The sequence below is a fragment of the Phaethon aethereus genome (genome assembly GCF_964289735.1).
Source record: "Phaethon aethereus genome assembly, chromosome: 3".
Taxonomy (NCBI): Eukaryota; Metazoa; Chordata; class Aves; order Phaethontiformes; family Phaethontidae; genus Phaethon; species Phaethon aethereus.
In genome coordinates this window covers 63,724,770-63,740,451 of record NC_138576.1, presented here as the reverse complement: position 1 = coordinate 63,740,451, position 15,682 = coordinate 63,724,770, and the positions used below count along the sequence as shown (strand labels likewise).

At 38.4% G+C, this 15,682-nt stretch overlaps 1 protein-coding gene across 1 annotated transcript in view; it reads right to left on the bottom strand.

Moving 5' to 3' along the window:
* ENPP3 (ectonucleotide pyrophosphatase/phosphodiesterase 3) overlaps window positions 1-15,682 on the bottom strand; it is a gene marked incomplete at both ends in the record, with an annotated part of 45,882 nt that overhangs the window by 21,808 nt on the left and 8,392 nt on the right. Inside the window, 8 exons of the mRNA XM_081997779.1 lie at window positions 1,099-1,171; window positions 2,059-2,124; window positions 5,982-6,091; window positions 7,548-7,667; window positions 8,241-8,320; window positions 11,444-11,541; window positions 13,852-13,912; window positions 15,224-15,349. Of these exons, the coding sequence (XP_081853905.1) occupies window positions 1,099-1,171; window positions 2,059-2,124; window positions 5,982-6,091; window positions 7,548-7,667; window positions 8,241-8,320; window positions 11,444-11,541; window positions 13,852-13,912; window positions 15,224-15,349 (734 nt within the window). The remainder of the gene's footprint in view (window positions 1-1,098; window positions 1,172-2,058; window positions 2,125-5,981; window positions 6,092-7,547; window positions 7,668-8,240; window positions 8,321-11,443; window positions 11,542-13,851; window positions 13,913-15,223; window positions 15,350-15,682) is intronic.

Genomic DNA, 15,682 nt, shown 5'->3' with positions numbered 1-15,682 from the left:
TAAAAAAAGACTCGCAATTAATTTTTTCTATTACTTTAGAAAAATTGAATTTTAAAATACATTTATTGAAAGAAAAAAATAAACACATTCAGATCAAATTTATTTCTCACTCTTAAATTTATATAAAGTATCAGATTTATAACATTAAATACAATTTCTGTTGTAGTATAAACATGTCATTGTATTAACAATAAGCAGCATTTCAAAAATATTTACACACACGTATTATCTATAAGACCAGCATAGCATCCAAGAAGGCATGGTGCCCTTCTCTCATATACAGAAAACCACTGACCACCACTGAAGTAATATCAGAGAAATCCAGCACAACCCACCCTGCAGCCATTCGCAGAGGATGGCTCTTCCCTAGTTGGCACAGCTGACTTACAGTCTTCTTGTAAGACCTACAGTAAGGACAACACTCAACTGAGTCTGAGGACTCCACGTCTGAGCAGTTGCACCCTTCTTGTTCCCCTAACTCCGCTGCACTGTCTTGAATGTCTTTCATGCTTGGACAACATACACATATACAATTACATATATGGTAATGGGTTTTTAGGCCCTTTATGTACAAAGAGAAATGGAGTTAGGGAGCCTAAAAATGTCCTACAAAGATCAGTGTTTCTGTCCTTGCCCACTACAACAAGGCCTTTTGCTGAAGACCTTTTTCAAACATATTAAACAAGACCGTTCCAGGAAGGAGCTGATATGATAAAACCTAAGCTTCTTAAAGGCTGAACTTTTTGCCTGCATGCAAGTAAATACGTGGTATTTTTGCATTACAAATTAACAAACGTTGAAGTACAGTGTCAGAAATAAACAAAAGACAGTTCTGAGAATTTGCCAGGCCGCATGCTTCCAAATATCACTTTGAAATAATATTAAAAGTCAGTATAAATACAACCATTAGTATTATTTATAATAGTGTTGGAATCGTAACAATGGGATCAACCACAAGCAAGAGTTCTTAGTAAAAACTCATAAAACCGTCACAGTAATTTTTGATCTATCCTTTCCAAGTTTATAAGTTGGTTAAGTTCATAGTACAGCACCATTTTTAGTGCTATTTAGTCTAAGAAAAACACAAAAACTACTTACACCACCACTAACTGGTCCAAATGAATGTCCAGAAGAATCTGGTTCTTCAATATATAAAGTGTAGAAATCAGGCCTCGAGTTAGAAATAAATAAGAATGGAATATTAGGAGAATGTGGATACAGCATCTCAAAAGAACACTTTCATTTAAAAAAAAAATTAAATGGAACTTAAAACGGAATTATAAATAACTTCTTTAAACCTTAATAAAAGTCCATATGGCAAATACAATCATTCAACTTCCTCTGAGTTTTGTAATTAATCAACATGGACTATTTGAAGTTACAGTTTCAGAAACAGTATCCAGTGTCTTTAATTGGTATCCAGAAATCACTCTGAAAAAGTTCAAGATCTCAGACAGTAGAGCAAGCTGTTCCTTTTTGAGATGTAAGTCAGATTACCACCTAAAGGATCTCTTCCTTATTAAGCAGTGAGGCTCTAGAGAGCATCTCCTAACTGCAAATATATTAGGAATTTGTTAACAAATTATCATATAAAAGCTTTCACTTGTTTGCATGTCACAAAATTGAGCACCACAATCAGTACTGACATCTACTTTTCATCCTGAATTACTGCCTGCAATTACTTTCAGATATTTAACCTTCCTTGTGCAATATCTTCCATATAAAATCTTTCATCCTTACACTTGGACTACAAACTGAATGTTCCACATTTTCTCTAGACCATCCACCAAGAACAAAGGCACAACAATAAAAGAAAACTTATACAACAGTACATCCCATTCAGATATATGTGCACTTTTTTCTCTTTTGTATCTACAATCTTATCTGGAAAATGATTAGCTATACTTATAGAAGATGCCGAAGTTCAGCTAATTATCATTTCAGATGGTGAGGAAGATTCCATGTTTCACAAACACCAATAGAAATTTCATTTGATAAGCATTAAAAACCTTTCTAAGTTATAGTCACACAAACCAGGTAGATATTACTAAGTGTTACCTCTCAGATTTGGTATAATCAAGCCATTTCAATATTCCTGTAATTCTCTGTTCATACGTAACTGAACTGAAAAAAAAAAAATATGATAATGATGTTAACAAGGCTTTTCTGATAAGGCCTTCCAATTCCTAGATACACAGAAAGTATCCATCCTCTAATCATATAGTAAAGTCACAGATTTGGATTTCAAGAATCACAGAATCACAGAATCACTAAGGTTGGAACGGACCTTCAAGATCATCAAGTCCAGCCATTAATCCAGCGCCACCATGTTCCCTAAACCATGTCTTGAAGCACCACATCCAAATGTTTTTTGAACACTTCCAGAGATGGCGACTCCACCACCTCCCTGGGCAGCCTGTTCCAATGCTTGACCACACTCTCGGTGAAGAAATTTTTCCTAATATCCAATCTAAACCTCCCCTGGCGTAACTTGAGGCCATTTCCTCTCGTCCTCTCACTGGTTACTTGGGAGAAGAGACCAGCGCCCTCATCACCACAACCCCCTTTCAGGTAGTTGTAGAGAGCGATAAGGTCTCCCCTCAGCCTCCTCTTCTCCAGACTGAACAACCCCAGTTCCCTCAGCCGCTCCTCATAAGACTTGTGCTCCAGACCCCTCACCAGCTTTGTTGCCCTTCTCTGGACACGCTCCAGCACCTCAACATCCTTCTTGTAGTGAGGGGCCCAAAACTGAACCCAGTATTCAAGCTGTGGCCTCACCAGTGCTGAGTACAGGGGTCACGATCACTTCCCTACTCCTGCTGGCCACACTAGTTCTGATACAGGCCAGGATGCTGTTGGCCTTCTTGGCCACCTGGGCACACTGCCGGCTCATGTTCAGCCGGCTGTCAACCAGCAACCCCCAGGTCCCTTTCCGCCGGGCAGCTCTCCAGCCACTCCTCCCCAAGCCTGTAGCGTTGCATGGGGTTGTTGTGGCCGAAGTGCAGGACCCTGCACTTCGCCTTATTAAACCTCATACAGTTGACCTCTGCCCATCGATCCAGCCTGCCCAGATCCCTCTGCAGAGCCCTCCTACCCTCCAGCAGATCAACACTCCCACCCAACTTGGTGTCATCTGCAAACTTACTGAGGGAGCACTCAATTCCCTCATCCAGATCATCAATAAAGATATTGAATAAGACTGGCCCCAGAACTGAGCCCTGGGGAATACCGCTTGTGACCGGCCACCAGCCGGATTTAATGCCATTCACCACGACTCTCTGGGCTCAGCCATCCAGACAGTTCCTCACCCAGCGAAGAGTAAACCTGTCCAAGCCACAAGCCGCCAGTTGTTCCAGGAGAATGCTGTGGGAGACGCTGTCAAAGGCTTTACTAAAGTCCAGCTAGACAATGTCCACAGCCTTTCCCTCATCCACTAGGCGGGTCACCTGGTCATAGAAGGAGATCAGGTTGGTCAAGCAGGACCTGCCTTTCATGAACCCATGCTGGCTGGGCCTGATCCCTTGGTTGTCCTGCACATGACCTGTGAGTACTCTCAAGACAAACCGCTCCATGATCTTCCCTGGTACAGAGGTCAGGCTACAGGCCTGTAGTTCCCAGGATCCTCCTTCCAGCCTTTCTTGTAGACGGGCATCACATTGGCAAGCCTCCAGTCTTCTGGGACCTTCCCTGTTAACCAAGACTGCTGATAAATGATGAAGAGTGGCTTGGCAAGCTCCTCCGCCAGCTCTCTCAGTACTCTTGGGTGGATCCCATCAGGCCCCATAGACTTGTGGGTGTCCAGGTGGTTTAACATGTCCTTAACTGCTTCCTCCTGGATTATGGGCGGGTTATTGTGCTCTCCATCCCCATCTTCCAGCTCAGGGGGCTGAATACCCTGCGGATACCTGGACTGGCTATTAAAGACTGAGGCAAAGAAGGCATTAAGTACCTCAACCTTGTCCTCGTCCTTGGAGACAATGTTCCCTGCCATATCCAGTAAGGGATGCAGATTCTCCTTGCCTCTCTTTTTGTTGTTAATATATTTGTAGAAGCATTTTTTATTATCCTTTACAACTGTGGCCAGACTGAGCCCTAGCTGGGCTTTTGCCTTTCTAATTTTGTCCCTGCTTGACCTAACGAGATCCTTGTACTTGTCGTGAGTTGCCTGCCCCTTCTTCCAGAGGTGATAAACTCTCCTCTTTTCCCCGAGTCCCAGCAAAATCTCCCTGTTCAGACAGCCTTCCCCACCAGCTCTTCTTACGGCACATGGGGACCGTCTGCTCCTGCGCCTTTGAGATTTCCTTCTTGAAGATTGTCCAGCCTTCCTGGACCCCTTTGTCCTTCAGGACTGTCTCCCAAGGGACTCTCTCAATCAGTGACCTGAACAGGCCAAAATCTGCCCTCCGGAAGTCCATGGTAGCAGTTTTGCTGACCCCTCTCCTTACTTCGCTCACAATTGAGAATTCTATCATGTCGTGGTCGCTAAGCCCAAGACGGCCTCCGACCACCACATCTCTCACCAGTCCTTCTCTGTTTGCAAACAGCAGGTCCAGCAAGGCACCTCCCCTGGTGGGCTCACTCACCAGCTGTGTCAGGAAGTTATCCTCCACACACTCCAGAAACCTCCCAGATTGTTTCCACTCTGCCATGTTATACTTCCAACAGATGCCTGGTAGATTGAAGTCCGCCACAAGAACAAGGGCCAGCGATGTGAGACTTCTGCCAGTAATGATGCATCCTAACAAGGTACTGGCAATCAGTTTTATTATTCTCATTTTTGATTGAATGTAACTCACTTTTAATGGTAAATTAGACAGATCCTGATTTTGCAAACACACACATGTGATGCTGGTGGTAGTACTCACGTATTTATAATTCAATACATGCAAAAAAGAGATTTGAAGTTCAGGACATAAACCTGAAGTACAAGTCAGAATAGTTTTTATTCTTTCCAGCATGTATAAATCTTGGACTTTCATATTTTAAAAGCAAGTAATGTCCCCAGAAAAATCTTTGTGAGGTCATGCTTGGCCTCCTTTGAAGGAATTCACCCATTAATAGCTTTGCTTTCCCCGTAAGTCATGCACGAGCTTTACCTCAGTTACCTACAGTACTCTGGTGTCTTCCGAATACCAATCCTACACATCACTGCAAAATCGTTGCTATCTATAGAGACTTACAGTTATATACTTGCTTTCGATTATCTTTGTAAATGTGAAGAATCATGGGAGATTTACTGAAATCATCATGAAAATTTAGAAATAATTTACTAATAACAATGACTTCCATAAGAAAATAAATACTATGAAGGTAATAGCTATATTTTCACATGTGTAACCTGTGAATTTACTAGACAAAACATACAGAACTATGATTCAGCAGCAGCATGCACATTATCACACATGCAAGCAAGACCAGAGGGAATTGATCTAGAGCCCATCTTCCTTCAGTAGCTTCCCTATCCAGCACCCTCTCTTCAATTAGTTTCTGCTTTCTATAGCCTCTTGCCATAGCTTCCAAGTTTATGTTCATTATCATATGGTATAGGCTATCTGAAAGCTTATTCTCAAATACAAGCATTTTTAAAGGGCTATACAGTATGTGTAGATTTTATGTGTGGAAATATGGTAAGCATTGGTATAGCTTAGCAGTGGCTACTAATCAGTTATAGGATGCTTTCCTAGTGGGAAATCAGTGGTTGCAGTTGGCTGAAACTTCCAAAACTGTCTAGGAAAGCAGAATATACAGTACCCTTTGATTTTCTCATTGTGAATCCCCTAAATGATTTTGAAAATTTCAACTATTATTGGTAGTTCCATGGTAAAACCAGAACAATGTGACATGGCACTTACCCCTCAGACTGTTGTTTAAGAATCTTGTAGTTTAAAAATCTTATATTTAATTTCCTTCAACTGTCATATGGCAATTTGGATTTTTGGTGTAATTTATGGGACTTTATTACAAGCCCTATAAAAACTTACCTATTGTATACACTGTACAAGGTGGGGTATGTTCCATTAATCAGAACATCAGAGCCTGGCCAAAAGAAGGTCCCTGCTTTCAAATTTTGATACATTGCTGTCAACCAGACCTATGGGTAAAGATACAAACAAATGATTTTATGGCATTTACAGCACTGGAGGACCTTAGATCACCAAAGTAAAAATACATAATCGAATCAGAAATATGGGCTGCAAGCATGCATTTCTATTTCTTCTTTCACACATGATGCAGTTGCCTAATGACTACATCTGTTTTGAAGTTTGTTTTCTACATACATATTCTGAAGAAAAATTAGAAGCACAGAAGCCAGGGTGTTGCCATTTCTTGGCTATTCTCAGCATAGAAAAAATCATATAGTTATTTCCATAACTGGCAACAGGTAGTGATGTTTTTTCCTATGGCAAATGCCAACGGAACGAATCATGAAGATGGAAGAATGGTTCAAAGCTGTGTCAGAGATGTTCAGACTCGACATTAGGAAACACTTCTTTACAGAGAGAGTGGTCAAACACTGGAACAGACTTCCTAGTGAGGCGGTTGATGCCCCAAGCCTGTCAGTGTTTAAGAGGCACTTGGACAATGCCTTCAACAACATGCTTTAAATTTTGGTCAGCCCTGAATTGGTCAGGCAGTTGGACAAGATGATCATTGCAGGTCCCTTCCAACTGAAATATTCTATTCTATTCTATTTTATTCTATTCTGTTCTGTTCTGTTCTAAGATACGGATTCTAGCTATGTGACTTCTTTATAAGAGGGCATATTTCTATTCATCTTAAAGAGTACAGTTGTGGTTCTGTTACAACCCTGACGGAATCCTTCTTGAAACTTTAGCACCAAAACCTGGATACTTAAGTATACTATAAACGTGACTAGACAGACACATACACAAACGCAATAAATATATAAATTTATATTAAGTAGATATACTATATACTTCATGTGTATTTTTTATATTTTTGTACCATTATTACAGCTTGATATTTCTAGTATGAATTCTAGAATGAATAATAATCACAATCATAGGTACTATCAAGGTGGGGTTTTTTTAATTAAATCTGCTATACATTATATATAAGTGTTCATTTTGCTGGAAATTCAGCTCTTTACTATTCTCTTCCTTGCTTTTATATGCCTGGAATTTCTTGTAAATGGATATACTTTGGAAGTAGATTTTCAGATTGCACTTTGTAGCTCGTTGTCAAAAGACAAACAAAACCACACCCCACAATAAAACCATATCAAAAATTTACTGCGACTCCCTGTGACAAGAGATCCATTCCAATACTAGCCAACATATTTAAGTCTTTTTTAATAACTACCACATTAAGTGAAATTCTTAAGTCTCAGTATTAACATTTCAAGAGTTCTTTTGCTTTCATAGCAAACTGTTTTGTAGGCAACCTATAATATGAAGCCTATGGGATATTTAGCACATACTGCAAATATATCACAGAGCTTTGCAACTTATTCTCGTTTTGTTTTATAATATGACACATGAGCCACTCTAGACATAAAGGAATACCATGATGAGAAATAAACCTACTGGCTGTCCCTTCCACCATGAAGGTTCGAATTTTTCCATCCCCGAAAGTGAGAAATGCTTGTTCAAGTCTACGTCATACATGCTGTTATCAATAATACCATGAGATTCTGGATACAATCCCTGCAAAATGAAAATAAACAAAAAAACCCCACTGAATCTTGAAATCAAATGGAGTCTAAACTATGTTGCAATGCACACTGTTGCAGTGTTGTAACTATTTTTAGCGCTCTTTTATCATAGAAAAAGAACATGCCTTCCTAACTCACACAGATCATCAGATTCCTGCCAATGAATTCAGCATGCCTGTCAAGTTCCCCTGAGTTTCCCAGTTTTCTCCCAAGCCCAGTTAAAACCTGATGTGCTATAGATTAAGTACCATATATGTCACGTGGCTATATATCCACTGCCAAACTCATCCTAACACACACTCTTATCAAATGGCTGTGTCCTCACCCATGCTTACCTCTATTCAATTAGACTAACAAAGATCAGGAATAACTGGTTCACAGGCCAGAATCAGATAGCATACATATATAGCCACATAGATCATACCTGCATGTACTATCTCAGCATGTCCCTCTCTCTTTTACTCCTATTGCTGGAGTTCCCATGTCCCACAAAAAGATTGGCACCACAAAATCCTTTCTATCTCATCCAGATAATGAAAAGGAGAAATAGCAAGTTCTCACTTACTGTGACAATAGTATAGTGGTTTGGAAAGGTTTTTGTGGGGTAAACAGCTCTCATGTATTTTGAATGTGTGCCACACGTTTCTGTAACAGATCATGGAATTAATATAAATTTACTTATCTTTTTTTTTAATTAAAAACTAACAGTCTTAAAAAACAAACAAAAAAAATCACCACAGTCAGTTGCTGTGGTATTAGAAAGTAAATGTGACTCCAAATTAAGATGCATAGATGCTGGTGCCTCCTTTTGAGCTAGGCCTACCGTCCCATTGCAGTCAATGGACCCTGGACACTCAATTCAGCTGCCTAAAGCCTAGATGCCTAGGGCTGTTTGAGACATCTTTAATGATCATGCCTGGCCTTCAGATGCTGCTCCTACATCACGTCTGCCAACCCAAATGAATGTCCCAGATACTTCTGAGACCCAAAATGTCACTAGACATGTATATTTACGTAACGAGACTGAAGCCTCTGTTCAGCCCAGGCAAGACATTCTGCAGAACTGTCTAGACACATGGGAAGAACTCAGTTGCTTAAGCACTAGGGTCTGGTGCCTTTTGAGATACCCTCAGATATAAAAGACACCTGCATGGAAGTTGGCAGTCTTGATGCAAGATCACTGGGAAATCTGTGTCCTCCTGACACAGCTGCTCAAGGCCACCTAGGATATGCCACAGCACTCAGAAGAATACTAGAAACATAGGTTAAGGCAACAAATTTGACCTGTGGCACCCTCTGTCTGTCGATTGAGCTGACTTGCTCTCTAGACTCTTGCAGTGCGCTGTACAAACTGTGCTAATCATAAATGCGCTGACTACAATGAGCATGTAGACATCTAATACGCAGACACTTCCAAGAACATATCTAAATGTAGGTATCCTGCCCTGGAGTGAATCCCACACCAGGTCTCCTGCCTTTATCTCCAAGCATTGTATCATTTCTCAGTAATCTAAGGCACTTACCATGCCTGAACATTTGTAATATCTAAATCCCCTGTAGTATCAAACTTATTTACACACAAAACAAAGGTGTGATGACTGGAAGATGCGTTAATGCCATTTTTTAATCTAACTCACGTGCAGAAACAGTTCTGTATTAATCTGTAGTCAAATGATTATTTGATTCACATTCAAACACACTTCATTCTTTGATGTACAGCGTTTCAAAGAACAGAAACTGATTTTAACTAAACAACCTCAACTAAACAATGAAAGACTGAAATTATTCAACAAAGCAGTTACAGTGTAGTACAGTGTCATGGTTTAGGCCCAGCCGGCAACTAAGCACCACGCAGCCACTCACTCACTTCCCCTCTCGCAGTGGGACAGGGGAGAGAATTAGAAAAAAAACCTTGTGGGTTGAGATAAACACAGTTTCATAGGACGGAAAGAGAGAAGGAAACAACAATGATAATACCAACAAAGGAGTGTACAAGAACAAGTGATGCCCAATACAGCAATTGCTCACCACCCAGTGATCGATAGCCCATCCCTGAGCAGCAATTTCTGCCCCCCGGCCAACTCCAGTTTATGTACTGGGCATGACGTCGTATGGTATGGAATATCCCTGTGGCCAGCCTGGGTCAGCTGTCCCGGCTGTGTCCCCTCCCAGCTCCCCGTGCACCCCCAGCCTGCTCGCTGGCTGCTCAGCAACAACCCAAAACATCAGCACGTTATCAACAGTTTCTCATCCCAAATCCAAAACACAGCTTCACACCAGCTTCTGTGAAGAAAACTAGCTCTATCCTGGCTGAAACCAGGATATACAGAAAAAAAGGCTTATGAGAACATCAGCATAATTTTTTTATGGATTTCTCTTGAACGGTGAAGGAGCTACATTCATAGTGTACATATTCTGTAACAACTAGCTTGATTAGCTCTAGTGAAAATCCTAGGTCAATGGAGTTCACAGAGGGAAAATATTATATGCTACAAATCAGCATTTTTTCTTTTGCAAAGAAAGGAATTTCCTTTTCCTTTCCGCTGTAGATTTCTAAGAAGTGTAAGCATGAATGTGCATAAACAATTGTTGAAATTGACCACAAATATGAGTAATGCTGATTAGATCCCTTCTTGTTTGAAAAGATTTCTTGGAAACATAGACATAGCATGGTTTTCATGTCTTTTGTCTATTTGGCATTTCCTTTTCACCTGTTTCAAAAGACTGGAACCGAACACTGACTTCTGCATGCACAATTTCTTCACTGATTCAAGTTTCTTCCAAAGTCAGAATAACATCAAAGAATAAAATACGTGCACAAGAAGTCAGGTTTGCAAACTGCTTCAAGTTCAGCCTTCTGGATACCCCCATTATCCACAAACAAGATTGTTAACGATTCAGTAAAACGTAGTACTTTGTAACATTCATATGACGTTTTCAAATGAGCACAATAGAAACAGAATATGATGTATTCAGAACAGATACAAACACTGTCAATTTAGACTATTACTGCTGAGAAGAAGCTGATAAATATGCAGACATTTTGTCCAGGTACAAAGACTCTTGAGAGCTGAGCTCTAAAATATTCAGGAAATCTTAACAAAGTGTGCATTAATGGGTCTCACTCTTTAGAGCCCTTTACAGCACAAGCTAAAGATCTTCAACTTATGATTTCTCCCAATATTCAGAAATACCGGGAAACAGTTACTTGAACCTTACTGCAATCATATAATATATTAAATTATACCAATACATAAATTATATTGCATTTAAGTCTAATATAATAATATTCACTGACATACTTTTAAATATGCAGCTTCTCTTTAATATCTTAAAATAGCTGACTTGAAAAAGTGCATCTTTGAGGAAAATTTCCCAAAAACCCAGTGCATTTTCTTTCTTTATTATACTTTAATGATGACCTCCTTATCAGCTTGAATTTTTCAATGGAGTACAGAGAATGCAGGAAATCTTTGTCTGGAACTTTTTTTCAGTCTTAAACTGTGTTTGAATGTGTATTTCAAGCTATTTAATAAAAAGCTGCTGGCTGGTCTTAGAGGCCTTGTTAAAAAAAATTCATTTGCTGTGCACTCAATACAAAAATTAATGTAGAACATGTAATAATGAAAATATAAAACGGATGAGGGAGACCTGTTTTGTGATTTTCTTATTGCTGAGCAACACACATGCATGACAGCAGCAAAAGGGACTGGAAAGGTTGCATGCAGACTTTTAAAGAAAATAGTCAAAGCACTCTTGGTAACTTACTGAGTTTTGCAATATTTGGCATCAAAGAACTCCAAGTTTGCAAGTATTCTGCTCTAAACCCATCCATTGAAAAAAGGATAAGTGGTGGCAGATCAAACCTACAAGAAAATATGAGTTTGTCATCATAAAGAAGTTTGGAGAGTTCGTGAGTTGTTAACTTTAACAATATAAATTCTACTTTTAAAAGCAGGATCTGGAATTTCCAAGTACATTGAGATAAACAAATGGTTCAATTTTGAGAGCAAATACACAATCTTCCCCCAAAAAAACACTGGAGGAATAAAATAGAAGCTACTCAGTAGATATAGAACCTAGAAAAAGAAAATGTGTTTTGTTAATCTTTTAATTACAAATACAAATAAATACAAATGCTGCAGACTAGCATTGAAATACAAACCCAGAGTATAGAACAACCAAAGTACCTCTGTACATAGTAATGGGTTGAATTCTGTCTTTTGTCTCTTAATTCATCTTAAAAAATCTTCCAGGGCAGCTGCACAAGTACAGCAGTCAACCAGCAAGCAATTAGGGTCCACTGGTCTCAGTGCTGGGAAATGTAATCTCTTTACAATGCCAGGTTTGTGCTAACCTCTAACTTTACCACATTGCCTTTGTGAAGACATCACTAAGCAGTCCATGTTCTTTGTAGATTATACCTTACAAGTTTCGCAGCTTTCATAGAGCTGGAGAACACTTCTTTGCCGCAAGGCTCCTGACAAACTGAAATCAAAGCTACAAAAGGAATGCAGCAGCTGCTAATGCGCTTAGGGTAAGACTTTATGTAAAGAAACAAGGATAAAAGCCTCAGATCTGAGTTCACACAGTAGGTATGATAAAGTATACACAAACTGCAGCTGGTCTCTAGAACAGCATTTAAATTCCTGTTAAAAAAATTCTAACTAGATGGTGCTACCTGTGAAAATAAACTTCAAAGTTATTAAACATGCTTTCTCTTAACCAACCTAAAAGGACTCCTAAAGAAAAATGCATTATCAGTTATAAAGTGCTCGTGCTATAGCACCTTTTTTCATAGCACCAAGTGACAAAATCACTAGGAGTAAGTCATCTAGTTCTGCAAATTCAGTCTTTTAGTTAACCATCATTATATATTACACAGTCTCCCTAGAAACATATAAATAAATATAAAAATTGTAAACATACAATTAAATTAAAAATGTAGTTTGAAGTAGCCTTCACTGCACGTAGTATCTAAAAAAAACCCAACTGTTTGTAATTTCTAGGAATGGTTCACTACACAAGCCTGGAAAATACTGGGGGAGAAAATCATTGATAAAATGCAGTTACTGATAACTGACTCCAAAACTTTTTTTGGAGTAATACTTTGAGTCATAACTATTAAAAAAAAGTTATATATTCGGGCTGTAATCACTATCCCAGTTTGTTTCTCATTCATAGTGGTCTTTCCAAAACACAGAATTACACTTGCATCAACAGTTTGTATAAAAACAGTTTGTATAAAACAGGTTCTTGATTTGAATCTGAAATTAAATGGAGCTTTATAAAGCAATGCTGTTTACAGCACTTAAAGAAGCCTTCCTCCACTAGTTTCCAGGCTTTAGCCTATGAAACTGCATTAACTCAGCAAATTATTTGTTAACCTAAGTAGTATATACTTGTACCTCTGTTGGGAGATGCACGCAAGAACCCATGAAGAGGCCACAATACTAAAGGTATTATTGTTATAATTAAACTAAATTAGCAGTAAAATAGATGGAATAATGGATAACATCACAAATACCATAACTGAACCAGAAAACAATTGATTTTTCTTTGAGAACAACTTTTAAACTGTGCTTCTGCCTAGCCTCTAACAATGATTCCTCAATACTGCACAAATAGCAAAACATCTACAGGTGGACATCAGAATTACTATGTTTCAGCGTTTGCAGATATATGGCTAATTTCATAGATTCCTTTTTAATATACCTTTCTTCCACAGATAATTCAAGTAAAAAAACCCCTGTTTGATAAAAAATTACCATTGCAAATTCTAACAGTTATTACAGCTTGCATAAGGTGATTTATCAGAATTATCACACATACAATATGGTAACATAAAATGGACTATGAACAATTTGTGACACATGAAACTTGAGATAACTCTAACAATTTTTTCAGGTCTTTGCAAACTGACTTTCAGTCTGGATTTTAACTCCTGTACTCTGCTCTAAACTATAAATGATAAATGAAAGTGCAACAAAATGACAAATGTTTTAGAAGTAAAAACATCGCTAGCCACAAACGGCTTTTATAGAATATTCTTCAAGGCAGGATCCTTATTCTCAGTAAATATGAAAACCTCATGAAGACCTGCTTCAGGCCACTGGAGTATTTCTGACCATCACAATGATTGTGCTTGCTAAGAAGAAAAAAAGATTTTATCCTACCCAGCTGGACACTGAGGAGTTTCAAGTGATATGCATGGTTCTTCTACCCAAGGTATTTCACCTAACAAGATGAAAAAAAGTACTAAGTCAGCATTAAAAAACCCCACACAAACAACACATAATTTTCCTGGTTGATCTTTTTGGAGCTCTTCCTGGTACTTTTTCTGCTTCAATACAGAATTATAGAAACATAGGGCTAAATATACCTTTAGTGCAAAATATTTGGCTCGCAAAGCCTGAAAGGGCTGATGCTTACAGTTGTAAGTTAAAAACAAAGCACATATACTACACAGCAAAGTAAACAAACAAAACAGAAAAGAAATCACTATGAAAGTTTAGCCTAACATTTACCTGTATCCTGTCTACGCAGGATCACTGCCGCTTTTGCAGATACCACTTACACATTTAGAGATGATTGCCAGAGCTTCCTTTAGCTTTTTTTTTTTTGCTGTAAAGAGCCTAAACTCCTTCAGTCTTTCCTTGTTGACCATGGTTTCCAAATTTCAAGTAATTCTTCCTCTTATCCTTTGAATATTCTCCACCTGCTTCACAGCTATAGTCATGTATTTTAATGTTTGCCCATCTCTTTGGAAGAAATAAGGGAGGTCAATAAAAGATGCAAGAAGGAAAGCATCCAAGAAAGGAAAAAATATAAAGAAAAGAGAAGAAGCAATGGCTGTTGAAGTTCTTGGCTCATTACAGAAAGCTTCTCTCCCAGTAAGCAGCCAAAGGCAGGGGTGTGCAGTGACCTTAACTAGGTCAGCTCAATCAATTTAGCACCTAGTTAATCTCCTGACTGCTTTTACCTTTAATTTGTATGTAGATGACAAATATAATTTTGCAGGAGTTAGGATCTGATTTTGCCAGTGCTATTCCTCATGTGTTTAGCCAGAGTTTGTAGACTGAAACAATTAGCCATGAACAAAGATATTCAGAATTAAGTAAAACAAAAGAAACCCAATCTGAAAATTAATTTCTAATAAAAAGGATGGAAAATTTTATATTAGGGATGATTACTACAACATGTACTTTGGATTGCATGAAGTTTGAAGCAGAAAACATGTCTCCATCAATTTTTGAAGAAAAAAAGAAAATAAACAATCCAAAACCCCTGCATTTGGTATACTGCTGCAATATTCAAAATATTCTGTCTTTATTATGAATGCCACATTCACATTGTTCTCCAGAAGCTGTCCTTTTCCCAATCAAAAATACCAAAAAGCTTCACCTCAAAACATCTTAATTTTCAAAAATGTCACTGTAAGACTCTAATGTTGAGAAACAAATGCATCTACCTCTATATTTGCCATGTTTACCCATCTGTTTATTTCACAGGATAACTTACATATAAAACTTTTGACTTTTGATTTACCTTTGCAAACACTGTTGTAGTTTGCACAGCAGTCTTTTTTCTGCAAGCAGTCATCAGAACAAGAACAGTAACTTCCAGGTATCCGTGTCTCACCACAACGGAAATTAGTGCACCTCCAAGACTGCGCTGAAAATTGGAAGAAAAAGTTTATGATTCAGTTCACAGAACTGTATGTAAACTCCTTTCTGTGAAAAGCCCCCAAACAGGTAAAGAAAAAAAAAAAGAGTTTTTGTTAAACTATAATTTACATGTCCTGCTTGAGTTGCTTTAGAAGTTTTATCGGAAAGGAAAATTCAAGATTTTGTTTAACACATAAAGCCTATTTCTGCAGCCATTGAATGGTAACACAGAGTCATAGAATAATTTATTTTAAAAAGGTGTCTCTTCAATGACTTCCACTCTTTCAGGAAGATCTGAAAAAACAATAATCAAACCCATATTTTTCCAACAGAAGAGAAA